The 17,086-nt window shown below is 39.7% G+C and overlaps 1 protein-coding gene across 5 annotated transcripts; it reads right to left on the reverse strand.

Annotated features, from left to right (window-relative positions):
- Positions 1-1,289: 1,289 nt before the first annotated feature.
- cdc14b (cell division cycle 14B) lies at positions 1,290-15,606 on the reverse strand. Of its 5 annotated transcripts, none has more exons than XM_018759150.2 (17): positions 15,306-15,606; positions 13,043-13,133; positions 11,418-11,493; positions 10,871-10,963; positions 10,576-10,652; positions 9,923-9,989; positions 9,743-9,805; positions 9,499-9,586; positions 9,034-9,264; positions 8,699-8,837; positions 8,032-8,203; positions 7,687-7,784; positions 3,901-3,948; positions 3,318-3,434; positions 2,893-3,118; positions 2,531-2,596; positions 1,290-1,997 (listed from the first exon to the last, which is right to left on the reverse strand). In XM_018759150.2, exons 1-17 carry the CDS (start codon positions 15,409-15,411, stop codon positions 1,977-1,979), a joined length of 1,779 nt encoding a protein of 592 aa, XP_018614666.1. In that variant the 5' UTR covers positions 15,412-15,606; the 3' UTR covers positions 1,290-1,976. The 5 variants fall into 5 exon arrangements, with proteins under 5 accessions (XP_018614666.1, XP_018614668.1, XP_018614667.1 ...); XM_018759152.2 differs by lacking the exon at positions 15,306-15,606 and adding an exon at positions 15,211-15,247; XM_018759151.2 differs by lacking the exon at positions 15,306-15,606 and adding an exon at positions 13,568-14,144.
- Between the last annotated feature and the right edge of the window lie 1,480 nt (positions 15,607-17,086).

The following is a 17,086-nucleotide window of genomic DNA, read 5'->3' on the forward strand; positions in this document are numbered from 1 at the left end:
TAGTCCAAAGGCAGAGTTTGAACAGCAGTCATTTGTGTATTTTATTCCTATGCAACCAGGTGCTTATTCTGGTTTCATAAGTAAATGGCAGATTACTGCCAAGCCCCCACAGTTCTCCTTGCAGGAACATTATTAGAAATTTAACACAAAATGGACAAGTTTGTAGGCTGGAGCAGGAGTGTGGGGACAATTCCTCACCCCCCTGGCCTAACAGCCATATTTAGGGAGAAGCTTGAATAAAGGAGCACCAGGTATAGCCAAATGCCATTTTAAAGAGACTGAAAAAACAAAATGACCATTGTGTTGTGGGACTTGGACTTGCTGTTGTAAATTTAAATTACAGATTTGTGAAAGAGGTATTTTTTTTCAGTGTCTTTGTGATAGTTTTGGTCCTTTTTATGTGAAACTATAAAAAGGTCCTGATTGTTACTGAGTGTTTTCCTTGTTACAGGAAGGAAGTTTTAGATGAGAACAGGTGTGAGCACCAATATTAAAGTTTTGATATTACTGGAGGGTTGTGTAAATGAAACGGGTTGGCTTGATGGACAATGGTTACTCTCTTGTTCTGAAATTGAGTTACTTGAAGCTTCATTTTCTATTTCTTGGTGTTTTGTTTGCTTGGTTCAAAGCTGAAAGCCCATTTCAGTTAATTGACTCTTGTTTTGGCATTTAATGTAGGCATGAAAATTTAAAAAAAAAAAAAAAAGCCACCTGTTCTCACCCCATGCCTACTTAAGACCAGACCTATCACTGCATATACTTGGAGTTGAAGAGTCACCACAACACAAAATGGAGAAAAAGCTGATTGTGCTGAACCTTAAGCAGCTTCTGGATTTCTTGTATTTGTAAATCCAGAAAGTCACATCTTAACAGCAGAGCACCTAGACATTGCTCCTGTAAGACACCAAGACAACTTAAATTCACTTGCATTGTTTTGACTTTTCCTTTGTGCTTGTTTAAAATTAAGTTAAATGCATTAAAGAGGTAGCCATGATACTTAATTTTTGTGATTAGGTATATGGTACCAGTAGGTACAACAGATAATGCAGGTATACAATTACAATACTATAATTCATGAAGGGAAACATCCTTGTTATATTGTTTAACTACTTGCTATTTTAACATGTAAATGGGTGTTAATTTTAGGGCCCAAGAACAATTTTTACCCCAGAAACTAATGGTAATTATGTCAGAGTTAGGAGAATTCACCTTTTTCAGGACTGCATTACCTTTGTACACTTTACCAGTTATAACTGTCCCAAACATCATTTGGAAAAATAACAGTTGAATAAGAGGATGGCAGGCCTTTATTGGCTGTCATTTTCTGTTTACAAATTTTTTTGATACATGATACCAGTTACAGTTCAACATTCATGAGCTTGATTTGAATAAATGAATCCAGTATAAAGTACCAAATAAAAGTATATACACATATAAAATTAACATCTGTTAAAGTATACTCAGCTTTTACCTATTTACAGTATAAAGTACAGTAGCTCAATTCTAACTGGCTAGAAGCTTCATGCAAATAAAGGATTGCATTAGTATGTACAGTATAGCTACAAGAAAGCATCTTTTTAGAAGATAAATGTAAACTAAAAATGTGAACCAAAAGCCACATTTTAGTACCACTGGTTCTAAGGTTACCAACCATGATTAAAAAAAATAAACAAATGAAAAGGATGTTCTAGGGAAACAGACATCGAACAGTTCCCAAGGAGTCATTTTAACTGCTCAGCTTTAAACTTTACATTGCCCTAGCCCCCAAAATGTGTAGTATCAGCATAAAAAGTTATGAGTGGGGAAAAGTCCAAATGTACAGTTAATCCCTTTTTGAACACCTGAAATCTCATGTCTAATAAGGAAAACTGGGACTGCTGCAGTGAAATTCTTCTCTCTATTCTGTGTTTGGCATTTATAAAGGATTGAGGTCCCACGAGGCATCCTCTGAAGAATCTCACCGGAGAAGAGGTGCTCTAGCTTTTGGCATGGAGTGACTGATGAACAGGGTATCCCCCAAAAAAAAAAGAAAAAAAGAAAAAGTTGGTGAGATTCAAACAAGGCAAGGATTTCCATGGTCATTCCAATGTAACTTTGCTTAGGATCTAAAAATTCATCTCCTGCAGAAGGAGGTCTCTATAGCTAAAACTTGATATCGAAAAAAGAAAATGGGGCTTCATACAGTAGGGTCTTTTACTGAACTCATAATTCTACAGAAGTAATTTCTGTACAAGTGAAATTATATTTCTACTTTTGGTTCCCCAGTACCTGACACAGTGGTTGCTCCACTGATACAGTATGCTGCTGTGACCATTTTACTGCCTACAGTATTTCATTCATTTAGATATTGTAGTGATTTTTACATGTAGCTTTGTATATTGTTTTCCCTAAACTAATAAAATTCCTTTAGCTGTGTGAAACCAGTAATTTGTTTAATGAGAATTTCTTTGCTTAGTTTGTTAATGGAGAAAAAGTTTAGTACTGTAGTTCTGTAATATCTCAGAAGAGACTGACATTAAAAAAAAAGTACCATATTCTCGTAAAGCGCATCGATTGCAAAGGGCATCGCCTTCTCCTTCCCTTGGACACTGGATGCCTGTTCAGAGAAAGGATGAATAGCATAACCATAACAAAATAATCAGGTTACACTGGTAAACAGCTGTGCAACCTAATTTCAGCCCTGAAATCTGGGCTGCCATCTCAAAAGCAGAAGAGAGCTTTGAAAAAAGTCAGGATTGCTCTGAGCGCTGGATTCAGGAACGCATGCAAGGCAGCTGATGAAGACAGAGAAGCAGCAGGAAACAATTTGCAATTCTGTTTTTGTTTTCATTTTTTCAACACAAGTTGTGAGGCCCAACAGAAGAAGGCAGGTAGACTCTGTTGCAGACTTACTAATTGGGACAGGCCTGGACTGCGCCCACTGAGGGGGTTGGAGGAGCTATCTGCAGCTGCCTTGGGACCGCAGTGGCTTGTATTTTTGGCATTTTGGCTGCTCATCTGGGAAGCTGCATTGCCTGTGACCCTAAGGCCTGACCTTGGCTTTCCATGCATCGCATCCTGCTCACTAGCCAGGGCGTGCAAGCTGCCTACGGATCTGGTTAGCCCTGCATTTAACGGGCTGTCGGAGGGAACACATGGACAAGGAAACTTAAAAACAGTTACAGTATTACGCAGACCATTTTTTGGCAGAAATTTTGAAAGCGTTAAGGAGAATGTGTCTAGATTTTAATTTGGCTCTCACAAAATTCACACATGTACTATTCAGCAAGATGGGTCTCCACAGAGCATCAATAAAGCAGATCAAACTCTTTGCTCACCTCCCAACACTGTTTTGTCCTGTTGAAGCCCTTGACCTCCTCCTGGTGTTGGTACCATTAGAGAGGCAAGCAGGTTTTACACGCTTTGGAGTTTGTACAGTGGACTGCAAAATAATCCTGCATCCAATAAACGGCATACTGAGTTTCAGATGGGTTTTACAGTAGTGCAATGTGGATGCTAAGACAATATAAGGTGATTGCAACCTGGCTTCTCCTAAAGTGATTTTACTGATGTCATAGAGTTACCTTAAAAACATGCAAATCCTACACAGTAAAATTGCTTTTAAATACAAAGTATTTGCTTTGCCATTTTAGAGATGACAACCTTTCATTCAACGTGAAAAGAAACAGGGATACTGAATTCCTAATGAGAACTGTGTCTGCCAGTTGCCATTTCATTCCATTCCTGGTTTAACTGGTGTAGTTTGGATCTAACTGTTTGTAACCATTGTACTGATTGGCATCTCAAAGAAATAATTAAAATTTGTTGAATACATTTAAGTGGAGTGTGAATTGGAAAATAACTAAACTATAAAAATAGAAGACAAAAGTAATTATATTTATATTATATATGTAATATTACCTTAGGGACTGTGATGAGGACCTGGTGTGAATTTTATTCTCTTCTAACCTGTAAAACAAAGAATTTAAATGTTACATTCTTCAGTTTAATCCGGGGCATGAGCACTGGTCATGAAAAGATCTTAAAGAGCTTTTGCAGTGAATTTTTTATGAGGGCACAGGAGTTATTCACACACACATTATCTTTGTTAGAGAGCCCAAAACCACATTGTCAGAGGTAATGAGTGTCACAAGGGTAAAAAGAACAAACTTCAACCAAATTAAGATAATCATCTGCACTCTATATGTTCACACTCTTAATCTTTGATTAAAATCTGCTACTTAAGTAGAATCTTTATGAGCTGTTGCTATTAATAAAGCTGAGGGAAGACTATTCCAACTTTTAAAAATCTTCCACCACTCTGCTTTTTTTTTTTTTTTTTTTTTTTTTTTTTTTGGGGGGGGGAAACCAAACATATTTGCTTGTATTATGATTAAAAGGAGGAAAACCATCTGACATAATAAATCCCATTTTTCACATCTTGCTTTTACTTATATGTGCTCTATTTAATATTTTATAGAGTAAGCTATGTCTCAGTGTTCCTTATCGTGGTAAATGTTTGAATACATAATCAGTATCAATACCAATATACATTACATTACCATGTGCAGCAGCATTCCAGCTCAGCTTGTCAAGTGGTAAAACCAATTTAATCTATGGTCACACTGTCTTTTACAATGTATCAATAAATTTGAATATGTCTTGCAATGAGGTAGAAGGTTTTTGCTCCAGATTATATTAAGAATTTCTATTCTAGTTTTTATTTCTTGAACAAAATGGCAGTTAGCAGTTCAGTTTAATAATTATAATGGAAAGTTTTTACACTTGTCTAGAAAGAAATTCAAACGTAATTTTGTCATATGGTTTCTATACATCCAAAGATGAAACTACTGTACATTTTGTGTAGAACATCTAGAATGGCAATGGCTTTGATATGGCTGGGAAAAAAGTTTTACATTAAACTGATAATCCTGCAATGTTTCATTTGGCAGAATCTACATGTACCACAGAAGTAATTAGTTCCATTCAGCCTGTTTTCAGGGGAAATTCAAATTAGTGTTCCCTCAGCTATAGAACTGCATAACTTCTAAAACTCAATGGCAGCCAACTTCCAGTGTAAAAAAATAAATACATATTCTTTTACTGTATATGTAATTGGGGTGTGAACAACTTAACATACATTTAATCACCATTATGCAACAAGATGCAGATAACCAAATTAAAACTAAGCCTTAGTCCTCACAGAAGACTGAACAGTCAAGGGAGAGGGGGGAAAACCACTCTTAACAAATGTTTCAACAGAACGAAAACCACTGTAGCATCCTTTCATCGATGCAACCGATGTACTTGAGCCATCCCCTAATGCAAGTTGGTTTACCTCCATGGTTTTAGAAGGTTTCATTGGTTTTTTTGCATGATTTAAATCACAGGTGTCCAGAGTACAATGTATGAATACAATACTGTGTAAATACAATGCACGAAGAAAGAGGCAAAAGGGGCACACTTACAGAGTTCCCTTCAGAGGCCCTGCAGCAAGAGATCATCCCTAAAACCCTCCCTGTTCTATACAGAAAAGTCAGCTGGAGAAAACAAATCATATACAGTGCTACAGTCCACCAGAGGACAAGGCAACACAGGGAGGAGCCCATCATAAAGAGCAGCTATCTAAAAAGAGAGGGGAAATCTTAATCTTAAGTATAAGATGTCAAACTTCTTTTGTACCCAAAAAAGCCATAATCCACATTCTACCATCTACTCCAACTTGTTGCCTTCGCATATGGCATTTAAAAAGGGTCAACAGAAGCTTAAGAAAGAAAATAAAATCAAATTAACTGAGAGTACATATCCTGGTCCAGGCTTTGAAATACTCTGGCCCTCTCTGTCAAGCCCTGTATGGAGGCGAGCATGCATGGGTGCAATGGGTTACTAGTTCATTGGGACTTGGCTGTGGCTGTCAAATGATGATTAACTCAAGCTTGCCAAATGGAGATTTCAGCAGAACGGTAAACATGACAGAAAAAACAAACCCTTCTATAAAATTACACTGAGGTAAATGGATGGAAAATGGCCAAGTAACACAGCCCACTTGGGCTTTGTGCACCCAGAGGGATTAAGTTTCCAGCCTCCATCACATGAATCCTCTTTCAGTGGTAGAAATTTACATTCCTATTAACCTCCCTTGTGTATTTTGCAAACAGATTTATGCGAAATGTGCTCAGTCCAAGCAGGAATGAGGGTGGTCACATCAAGCTGCAGAAAAAGGCCATGCAAAAAAAAAAAAAAAAAAAACACAAAACTTAATACTACTGTATGAACTGAGTGTGTACTGTCACTCTTGGTCCAATAAATAGTTAAGTTACTAGCAAGTGAACAATATCTGCCAGGAGCAAACTGCTGTGTACTGAAGGTTTGTTTTCAATACATTTCCCCTGTATACCTACGTATTCTAACCCTGTTTAATCATGCCAGTTACAACGATGGCAGAATGAGCACCACGAAAATATAAAGTAGTAATGAGAGAACAAACACAGAAGTGCATGAGTGAAGGCTACCCTGTTGCTACAGATCACCGGGAAGGATAAGCACAGATCATTTGTATGAAAAAAACACGCCACTACAGAACACCCTTATATGGCCGTTCATGTTTTTCAATTTGAAAATTATATAAATAAGAGCAGGTTAAAAAAACTAAAAGACAATCACAGCAACAGAGCTAAATTAATTCAATGGTATGGAGGAAAAATTGCACTTGATTTGTCATACATTTTATATTAAAATTCTTTGCAAATGCATAACTACTGGAAGATGTTTGAAACTCAGGTTACTCACAGCGGTCATAGGACCAGATATGCTTTAAATAACTGGCAAACTGCTATATACAATACACTAAAACTGTACATAAATTGAGAAATGTTCTAATTTATGAAGGAAGCACATGATGTATTCTGTCACATTCACTGTCTAGAGCAAGGAGGTTCATTTTAAAAAGTTAACTGGGTTTGTGGTACATAAACATGCCGCACGTTAAGCGACCGGACAATAACTTGTGCAAAAAATGTGAGACATCAGGAACTGAAGAGCACTTACCTCTATGACACAAAAACGCACTTTTGCCCCCCTCAGTCTCGGCTGCAGAAAGCCAAGTTATCTTTGAACGCGAGACAACATTCAGCCAGCACTGAGCTGAGGAAGCCGCACCACTTTAAAACGGTTTTCCTGTCATATAATAAAACCGGTGTTTTTTTGTTTCGGTTCTTTCAATTTCAATGCCAGAGTTCAAACATAGTGCATCATGGCATGAGCAAGCCTGTGGTTACATTTATGGCAATGAGAGCACTCCTACCTTCAACAGTAATGAAAAGAACAACTGTAACCACTGCCGCTTCAAACAAGGAATTTGGCGAAACATTTAAAATCACATCTGATCACTTGACCAAAGGCACAGCTACTAAAACTTCATATTCACATGTTAAGTTGCTCATTGTTTGACAGTTATTACAGGATGCACGTAATGGGTCTGCATGGAATGAAATGGAATGAAATGAGCCATTTATATGATACAATTACAGGAAAAAAAACCCTTCCTGTCAGCTTCATTTTTCCACTTCTATGGGCACAATAATTTTCTAAATCAATTTTCAAGTTTCAACATGTGAGTTACTTCAGGTAGCACTGACAATGTGAAAACGGGAATGACAGTGAGAGTGAATCTGAGGTGAGACAGAAACCAGTGCAACATAAACTTACGACAAGGAGCCTGTCGATGCTCGTGCCTGTCTTTTACTCTTCAGTGCTCGCAGTTTGTCTCCCTGTGTGATCCCGTTTCTCTCATCCTCATCGTCATACTGATGAGAAAAGAAAAAAAGACTAGTGTAAAAAGTTGTGTGAACAGGACATGGATTAGTTCTTCTTACCAGATAAAAATAGCAGCTTGGAACCCGACAGGCTTATTGTTTTAAATAGAAGGTACCTATAAACCTGCATATGGATTTTAGCCTGAGGTCTGCTATATTAATGCGTACAGAATATTGCCTCTAACCCTGACAGCGGTGATTTTCTACACAACACAAATCAAGGCACAAAAGGTTTTACCTGCTCTACTTCCTGCTTCCCGGGCATTGTCTGGTCCTTGTTGAAGCCATTAATTGATATGTCATCCACCCCAGACAGGATTCTTGTAACTGCCATTTGGCTCAAGTCGTTTTCCTGCTCTCTTATCTTCTCGCGGTAGAGGTCACCCTCTGCCCAGAGACTGGCTTGCTTCCTGCCTCGAGCAGTAACGATTACTGCATTAATCATTTGGCAGCCAGAATATTCACATTTTCATGTTTGAGTCACAAGCACATGCTTGAGCACATGTAGTGCAGGAGAGGTTTTACTATTTTCCAATAAGTAAGATATTTAGAATAGCATTAAGACAATGCTGCTACTTTCCATCATACAGTTTCAAGGAATTAAACTCCCTCCCGACAAATCAAAACTGAGCTTTTATCTATGCCATTTTAAATCACATTGTCCCATCAGTGAATAGCTAAGTAATCATTACATAATTTCAAACAACATGAACATAGACAGGGTGTTTGTTACCAGGAACAAAAACTGCTGCCCGTGAAAAGAAAGTATCATAGCCAGGCTAATAACCAACGAATCAGTGACCATCCTCACCCATCAACATATGTCACAAAGAAATACTTTCATTTTCAATGGCTAAAAAGACTAGAATAAGAAATAAAAAAAAAAAAAGCTGCTGGAGACTTACTCTTGTACAAAGTTCTGCTGTGGCCCAATGATGGAGCCTGGCCTGCAGATTCTGATCCAGGCAATGGCCTCAGCAGCCGTGATTCTATAATGCTTCATCATGTAGCACCCTATGAGCGTGCCGGTTCTGCCCAGGCCAGCTAGAAAATAATAGTGCAGTTTCTTTTCATTGTCTTTACGGGATTAAAACTTCATACTGTTTCGGTGTATATACAAGCAGTTTAACAATATTACACTCAGTTTCAACCCAGAATCCTGAGACTACTGAATTGAACTATATGAAACTGGGTGTAGATGACTCTTAGGAGAGCTGAGATGGGGTGAAGTGACAATTACCTTTACAGTGAACGGCGATGGCGCCCTCCGCATTCTCGCAGATGTTCAAGAACTTGCTGACGATGGCATCATTTGGTGTGCTCCCATCGACAAAGAACAGGTCGTAGTGCTCAAAGCCCTTGTCTGTAAACCGCTTGGCATTATACATCTTCTTATTGAGTCGGATAACAGTGGTCACATTGTGCTTCCGGAAGTAAGGAATATAGGCCTCCGGGGCATGGAGAGGGTAGCCTTTGGAAGAAATGCAACCAATAATGAAATCCAAATAGACATGGACACTTTAAAGCACTTCTCCTCAAGCACTAAAGCAGTTCCATTCTAAACAGGTTAAGTTTTTACCTTATGTTCAGTAACCCAAAGACTATGGGCTACTGATTAAGCACCATGAACTCGATTTGGTTCCCTTAATACTAATATGTGCACACATATATCTGTCAGGTTTTATTAAACCAGGATCTCACATACCATTTTCAATTTTGCTCTTGGGATGGGGGCCACTGAATGCTAGAAACTTCCCTGGGACTATCCAGTTGAAGTCTCCATTCTCTGCTCTCTGCAAATTGTCAATATAAGAAAGAGAAATGACAACTGAGTTACATCTTCTACTGACTAATGCAAATTTAATTAATTCATTCAGCTGACAGTAACGACAAATTTTACTTTATATTAGGATGGATATTAGTAAGGCCAAACAAGACAACAAAAATACCTCATAGTGTTCATATTCCTCCACATCAAATTTGGAGAAGTCAAGCCAGCCATATCGTAATGCCTGCAAGAGTGATTGTATTTTAATGTCGGCAAGTAGGTAAACCCACAAACAATTCACGCATGAAATTTTTTTTGAAGCCGTCTACAATAAATCTCAAACAATGGTTCAAGTTAATACCTTTTCAACTGCATGCAGACAGTCCAGGATATAAAGGTTGTACACACAGGTTCCGAATGAGGCATCCCTGTGGGTTGAGTTTTTTTACGTTACATAACTCAAAGAAATACAACAACTAAAGAAAACAAAAACATTCCACACAACAGACTTAAGCAGAACAAACATGTAGGAAGTCTAGTTTCCACAAGATACACTTGCTCGGTAAGCAAATTCTATTCAAAGAAATGACTGTTATGGGAGTTTTGGTTCGCAACAAAAATAAATCTTATATAAACAAGTTAATAAAGTTTTTCAAAAGCATGAGTTCAGTGTCACTTTCAAGGAAATTAAGGCATTGTCAATGAAACTATGCATTCATTTTAAGAGGGAAAAAATGTTTTGAGAACTATATACAGATTAGTTTAAAACCAGTCTATAAAAGGCACTTATTTTGAAATCATATATTCTTGAGTACTTAACTATTGGTTATGTTCACAAGATTCAAACAGTTTTTAAACTTTTTCCCAGTAACCTGAAAAAATTTGCTGTTAAACAGATTTAGGTATTTTTTTCCATAAATAAATACATACAAAATAAATCACGAACCCTCATTGAAATTCTTCCCAATAAATGATGAAGCTCATAGACAAATTTCACCAACGAGTGAGACTCACCTGAAAGGGAGGTAGGTGGCGTTTCGGGACACCAGCAGACTATATGCTTCTTCAGGTGTCTTCTGTAGGTGCATCACCTGGGAGTAAAAACACAATAAAATCCTTCACAGCATGTCCTTGAAGCTAGCTCTGAATCTTCTTTTGTTAGCTACCATTTTGCAATAAGCAAGGGACAATTTCAAAAGATAAAAACCAGTAAGCTATTCATTACTGACCAGAAAAATTAATTAAAAAGTCACTATTAAGGAGGGTGGAGAGGTTAAATGGGAAGCCAAGCTTTACCATCTTTACTTACAGCATAAGATCCAATAAGATAAGCAGCATTTGCTTGCTTCTTCTGATCACCACACGTATAAAAAACGATTTTCTTCTTTGCCAGAGTGAAAGTCTGTCAGGGTGGAAAGAGAAAAGAACATTGTTTTAATATTTCTGATAGTGTACCACCCAAAAAAATTCCAAATTACACAAAAATGTCACAGATTATCAGAATTTCTTCTGACAGGGGAATCACTGGGGGTATTTCATTAAGCAAAGTCACTCATGCAATATTTGGGTAAAGAAGTTAGCCTGTCTCAGGAAAAAAATCTAGGTGTCTCTCTGCTGGACATTTCTGTCTTTCTTCCACCATTGTGGGTTTAATCCTAGTTCCTCCGGTCTTATACTCGCTGTAGGGGGTGTTTTGATGTGAACTAAGATGGGGGGGAAGGTCAGCACACATACGCCAACAGTGCTGCCCCTTCGAACCACATCATTTCCATCTGAGGAGCATCACGGCATGGATACACAGCTTCCTCAACTCAACAACTGGGTGTTCCAAGAGCAAAGTTCACGGGACTGTTTACCTTCAGCTTCTTTGTAAGCTTGCAGCAGAAGCGGTAGAACATAGCCAGGTTGAGAGGACCGAAGTCTGCATAAAAGCTGTAAAACATTTATAAAAAAAAAAAGAAAAGAAAAATGTCTTGTATCCTTTTTAGACTCTTCCATAAAGCGATAAAACTTAAAAAAAAAAAACACACACACCAAAATAATTTAAAAGGGCTGTGCAACGCTTGTCCAGTACACGATGTGCGGAGCAACTGTTAAAGAGGAAGTTCACCTTTTTCCACATATGGGCTCCTTGTATGACATCCTATTGTCAACTCAAAAATATGCACTTTAACAAGCTTAAGATACTGCATCCCAGTTTCAAATGGACAAAATATTTCTTGTAATTTTCACGGTAAATTATTTCAGTAGTTAAATATGCATGAAGACTTATCTTTGTATTTACATCCATAAGTGTGAAGATTTTTTACATTCATTCACTTAGATTCTTTTTTCCGAAGTGATGTATAACAAGAATACATTTACGTTACATTAAAGTGTATTCCACAACAGGCAATGTGCTTTAGAGACAAACACTTATCAAAGCAGTTTTTCTATGACTCCAACATTTTTGTTAGCTCACATTATTCAAGCAGCTGCTTATAAAACAAAGTGAGAAGGGCAATGCATGGATGATCATGACGGATGTTGCAATGGAGCAAGTAATGTAACTTCTCATATTTATAACGAATACTACAACCCTGGCTAAAAGTCTGAAAGGGGCTTTGCAAACATTAAGACCTGCAGCATATTTCAAGCTCACCCGGGCACTTCTTTTAACCAAGTAAACCGCACCTCATTTTACACTGAAACGTACCTACTATTTGTTGTACTTTTGATAAAGACAGTTAATCAAAGATGCTTTATTAATCTTTCATGAGTTTTTCCTCTTTGTAGCTCACACTCCGGACAGCCGTTTACTGCCTCTGCTGGTCTCAATCCTCATCCTGCTGCCATACCACGTTCCAAAGCATTTACCCTGAATTGACACCATAAAAACACCCTGCTGTGTAAATAGGTGTTTCTCTGTAATACCTTGGAGAAAGATTCCAGCTAAATGAACAGTTTTACAGGAGCAATTAAGTGTAAGCACTGCACTTTACAAATGCATACTTTGAACTGCTATGCACCTTGTTGCTGCACATGAAGGATGCACTTGTAATATATATGTATTTTTTTTTAAAACCTACCCATAAAAAAAAAAATGTTGACAAGAGAAAGCCAAGCCATGTCCCATGTACATTCAAGATAAAACTTTACATTTCTGTACATCTGCGTCATTTTGGGAATTTCCATTTTAGCAAGAGTAATACAAAGTGATCTGCAGAAGGGAAATGAAGAGTTGAGGCCCCGGACAAGTGTTCTACGGAAGGGCAGCGGGCTGCGGAAAAGGTGCGCTTCCCCTTTAAGAGGCCAGTTTGAAAAACTTCGCTTGTTTAAGCACATTTAACTTGAGCACGGGAGGGAGCATAAGACCCGTGAAAAGAGGACCAAAAAAGCAAGCTGCCGAACCAAACTCTTAAAACATCATGGGGGGGGGGACACATTAAATGAGAGTCTAAAAAAGGCAGTAGAAAGCGCAGTGGAGGAACAGTTTTTGTACTTCTCGTATGAGAGCTCGTCGTCGATGCAGAAACAGTGTCTGTCCGCGGTGCTGCGGATCCTCTGCTGGAGGATGGCGAAGTAGAGCTGCTCTGCAGGCAGGAGACACGAAACACAGCGTCAACACACGCATCGCCACGCATGAACTTGAACTTAGTGCCCCACACAGCCGACCTCCGAACAAAACACGTCGTCGTTTTCAAACCTCTAACGGTCTGTCATCGCGACTTCGCCACACCTCCAAAAACAGTGAACCCCAAATTAAACGCAGCCAGTCCTTTTACATCTATTCACAGTCTAAATATCCACTTTCTTATATTATTCGACACACATCCTTCAGTCCAGCTGCCGCATGTATATTTCTCTCACCATCTATTATATATTCACGCGGCAGCTGGACTGAAAGATGTGTGATTTTAAACGTCCCTGTCCGGAAATGCCCGACCTGAGAGCGACATCCCGTCAAAGTTATGAAAATTAGAAAGTCAACAACAGTGCGGGTCGGCCCTTCAGAATTTACACTTACCTGGAATAAACTCGACAGCACCACAAAGCCACTTCTCGTCTGTCATTCTCGTAAACCACTCACCGGTTTTATTTTTACTATTCGAAACACGCACGATTATCCTGCACGACTCGTACACTCGGCAGACCTCACTCACGTGCAGCTGACAGTTTCACGCTTTTGTTTTAAAGACTCAGAGACCTTACCGCAGCCTCTGGGTTTTAAATCGATCTCAGACAGGTAAAAGCAGCCGTCTGCGCAACGACAAACACCATCAAAATGTGTATCGATGGATCAAAGGAAGCAAACTGGACAACTAAGTTTACAAAGATAAACACTCTTGATTATCTTCCAGCAGACGAATAAGGAATATGCGAGGGGGGGGAAATGTGAACAAAGGTTCACTGATGTTTCCTCACAGTACACAAAAAAAAAAGTGAAAGGCGCACACTGGACGTCTCGTGCTCCAGGTCTGAAACTCCTTCGCAACACGCAGACAGGAGGGGACACTTTACTCAAAGCCCATTGGCTCTGAGTTTGAATATTCGCCACACGATTGGACGAGACAGATGCCAATCATTTTGCGCCGTCACAATTTCAAGTTGTGCTGAGCAGACGCAGGCCGACGCAATTGGAACATTGCCCTCGCGGTTGCTAGGATAAAACCCCCCCCCCCCCCGGTCCCACTGCTCGCGCTGCCCACTTTCGCTTGAGCTTTCCAGTTCTGCACACTTTCAGGGCTATACTTAGAAAAAAAAGAAAAAAGTGATAAATGTTAAAATTTTTGTGTGCACTTTAAAATTTCTTAAGGCTGTTTGTTATATTATATACACTAGTAGACTGTCGTGCAACCATTCCCCCACCCCCCCACAGCGAGTCCTCTGGACCATTTTTGATGACATTTTTTTGAGTAGTACCAACAAGGTAACGCCTCCTTCAGTCGAGGCTTATTGACAGCCAGAGCAGAGTTCAGACAATAACCAGCATCCATCTGTTCGTCTGGACCCGTATTTGCGTTAATGCGGGTTTACAAAGTACCGTTCGCAAGAATTGGAAGAAGGACACAGAATCCAAACATGAAAATTCGCGTAAGCTGCTATAGTTTAGTTTTTTTTAAAGCTTTTTTGAATCGAAAGAGATTCGTTTAAACTGTGGCATAGTGAGTGTTAACGTCTACCTCCTGTCATAAAACTTGTGCATTCCATGATTTTTAAGAGCTTTCATACTTTTTGTTAAAAAATGATCACTTCATAACATAAATCGCCTTTTTAAATATAACTTGTTCAATTCCAGAAATGAACCTTGGCATGCATTGGATGATGTCCTCGATGTCATTTGACTACGTCCAAGTTTTTTTAAATTACGTTAAAAAAAATCACTACAAACGAAAACGGTCTCCAGTAGTAACAGCTGTTAGGAATTCCCGTGCTGTAAAACTCATAATGGCACGGAAAGAACTATTTCAAAACAAAAGCTGAACGCTGTTGTTTTCATGCACCCAGAGAGTCTCCACAAACAGAAAAAGGGACGGTAACGTGTGGCAACACTAACAGTCTCCAATCCAAGCAAGCGCATCATGTAGTATTTACCACTGAAACTGGCGGTGTCGCCATTTTAGGTCAAAAGCTGGCACTGAAATTATTACGGATTTTGAGGTAAATTACCATTAAAAAACCAATCAGTTTGCCGGCTCATCTGCCATGTGCGCTCGTTTCGGCGAAGAGAAACCGCGCAGCGGCTGCATGTGTGCCTGCCCTACCTGTAATACTGATGTAAATATCGGCCGCGGGCTCCGCCTCTCCGCGGTCGGCCGCGCGACTCCTCTTCCTGCTGTCCGCGCGCCTCCCGTCGCCTTTGCGCTTCATTCTCCCTCTACGCGCACACGCGACTCATCCTCGGCGAGGCCACGCTGTGCAGCCCACGCAGACGGACGCTGTCCCTCCGCAGCTTCCTTCACTGCCCGCTACAGGCAGCGCGGAACAGCTGTTCGCCGCCGCCGCTGCCGCCGCTCAGTTTTTGTTCTTCTGACGTTTGAACGTGGGGCAAGTTTGTACCCCCCAGCGTGACGTCAGCGGCAGGGAGCTTTCCGCAGGGTAAAAGAGGCATTTCTGTGAAAGTGAGAAAGGCGGCGGCAGGACGGTGTGACTCGCCAGAAATTATTGGGCTGGAGGAACGGAGACACACACCTGTCCAGTAACATTTACCCAGCTGTATAAATCATGGGTAAATAATTGTAGGTGCAGTAACACATGATTGTAAGTCGCTTTGGAGAAAAGCGTCAGCCGCCATGTCATCTGCTTTATTAATAAAGCTAAATAAAGTTCATTTAGCTCCATCTTTCGTCCGTCCTGCATTGAATGTGAATCAACTTTAATGCTTTGCACATTTTTCCGCCAGGTATTCTATCGATCAAGGGGACTACAAGTGGGATTGGAAGCAGTGCTGAGTGCAGGGTTCTTTATTACGACATCACTAAATAAACAGGACTTTCTGGTTCACTTTCAATATTTATCCAGTTCAATGTGTGTAAGATCACGTAGCAGGAAGAAATACGCAAATGAAATGCATGTTGGTATTTAAAACATTTGTAACGTTGTTTCACAGGTTGCAAGGAGCTGATTGTAGAAGGATTTCAGAGGTACAGTACTAAACTCCTGCGCTACATCGTTTTGCCCGTGTTCACCAGGCCCCCAGTGCACGAAGCAGCGCCTCCTACAGGGCAGGGCTGTGAAACGCAGTCTACGAGGGACTGTACGCACTGAATCTGGCCTCTCAATATTTTCTAGGGACTTGTTGCATCTAAAAAATTTTACAGTCAGCTAAAGTTCTGTGAAGTTCTTTTCATTGACGGTTAAAGTTCTTTAAATTAATTCTTTTGAGTTCTGGTGACAACCCCATAATTTTGGCTCAAATACAAACAGTAAATTGTGTAAAATGTTTGATTCCAAATGGGGCAAGTTTTTCTAATAAGAATGTGTTGTATTTGCTGCTTTTGTTTAGTTCACCCAATTACAAAGCCAATATCATAAAGCCATGAATTTTACATTGTACAGGTGTAATGCAACATGACATTTCATGAATAATACACAGCAAAAATTAAATTTCTTAAATGTTTTATTAACATCACTGCTACAGCACTGGCAATGTTTGTAATTGTGCAGTTGCAAAATAATCCACATTTAGACTGTACAGATTGAATACTGCATACAACAGCATTGGAACAGTGACAGTACAAGTTATTGACACTGCTCAACATCTCAAATTGTGTCAAAAACAGCTGCTGCACATGAAGTACCAAAGAGTGTACATAACAGCAGTGGAACAGTGGGGGGGAATTAAAAAAAAAAAACCACATAATTTAATCTATAAGGCAGCAGGGTGTCATAGCAGATTCAGCTGGTGCCTGATGTGTGGCAGGTCTGGGGTTAAAGCCCTGCTTGGGGTGCCTTGCGATGGACTGGCGTCCCGTCCTGGGTGCGTCCCCTGCCCCTTCAGCCTTGCGCAGTGTTGCCGGGTAAGGCTCCAGCTTGCTGCAACCCC

This window comes from Scleropages formosus, chromosome 17 (assembly GCF_900964775.1).
Source record: "Scleropages formosus chromosome 17, fSclFor1.1, whole genome shotgun sequence".
In the NCBI taxonomy this organism is placed as follows: Eukaryota; Metazoa; Chordata; class Actinopteri; order Osteoglossiformes; family Osteoglossidae; genus Scleropages; species Scleropages formosus.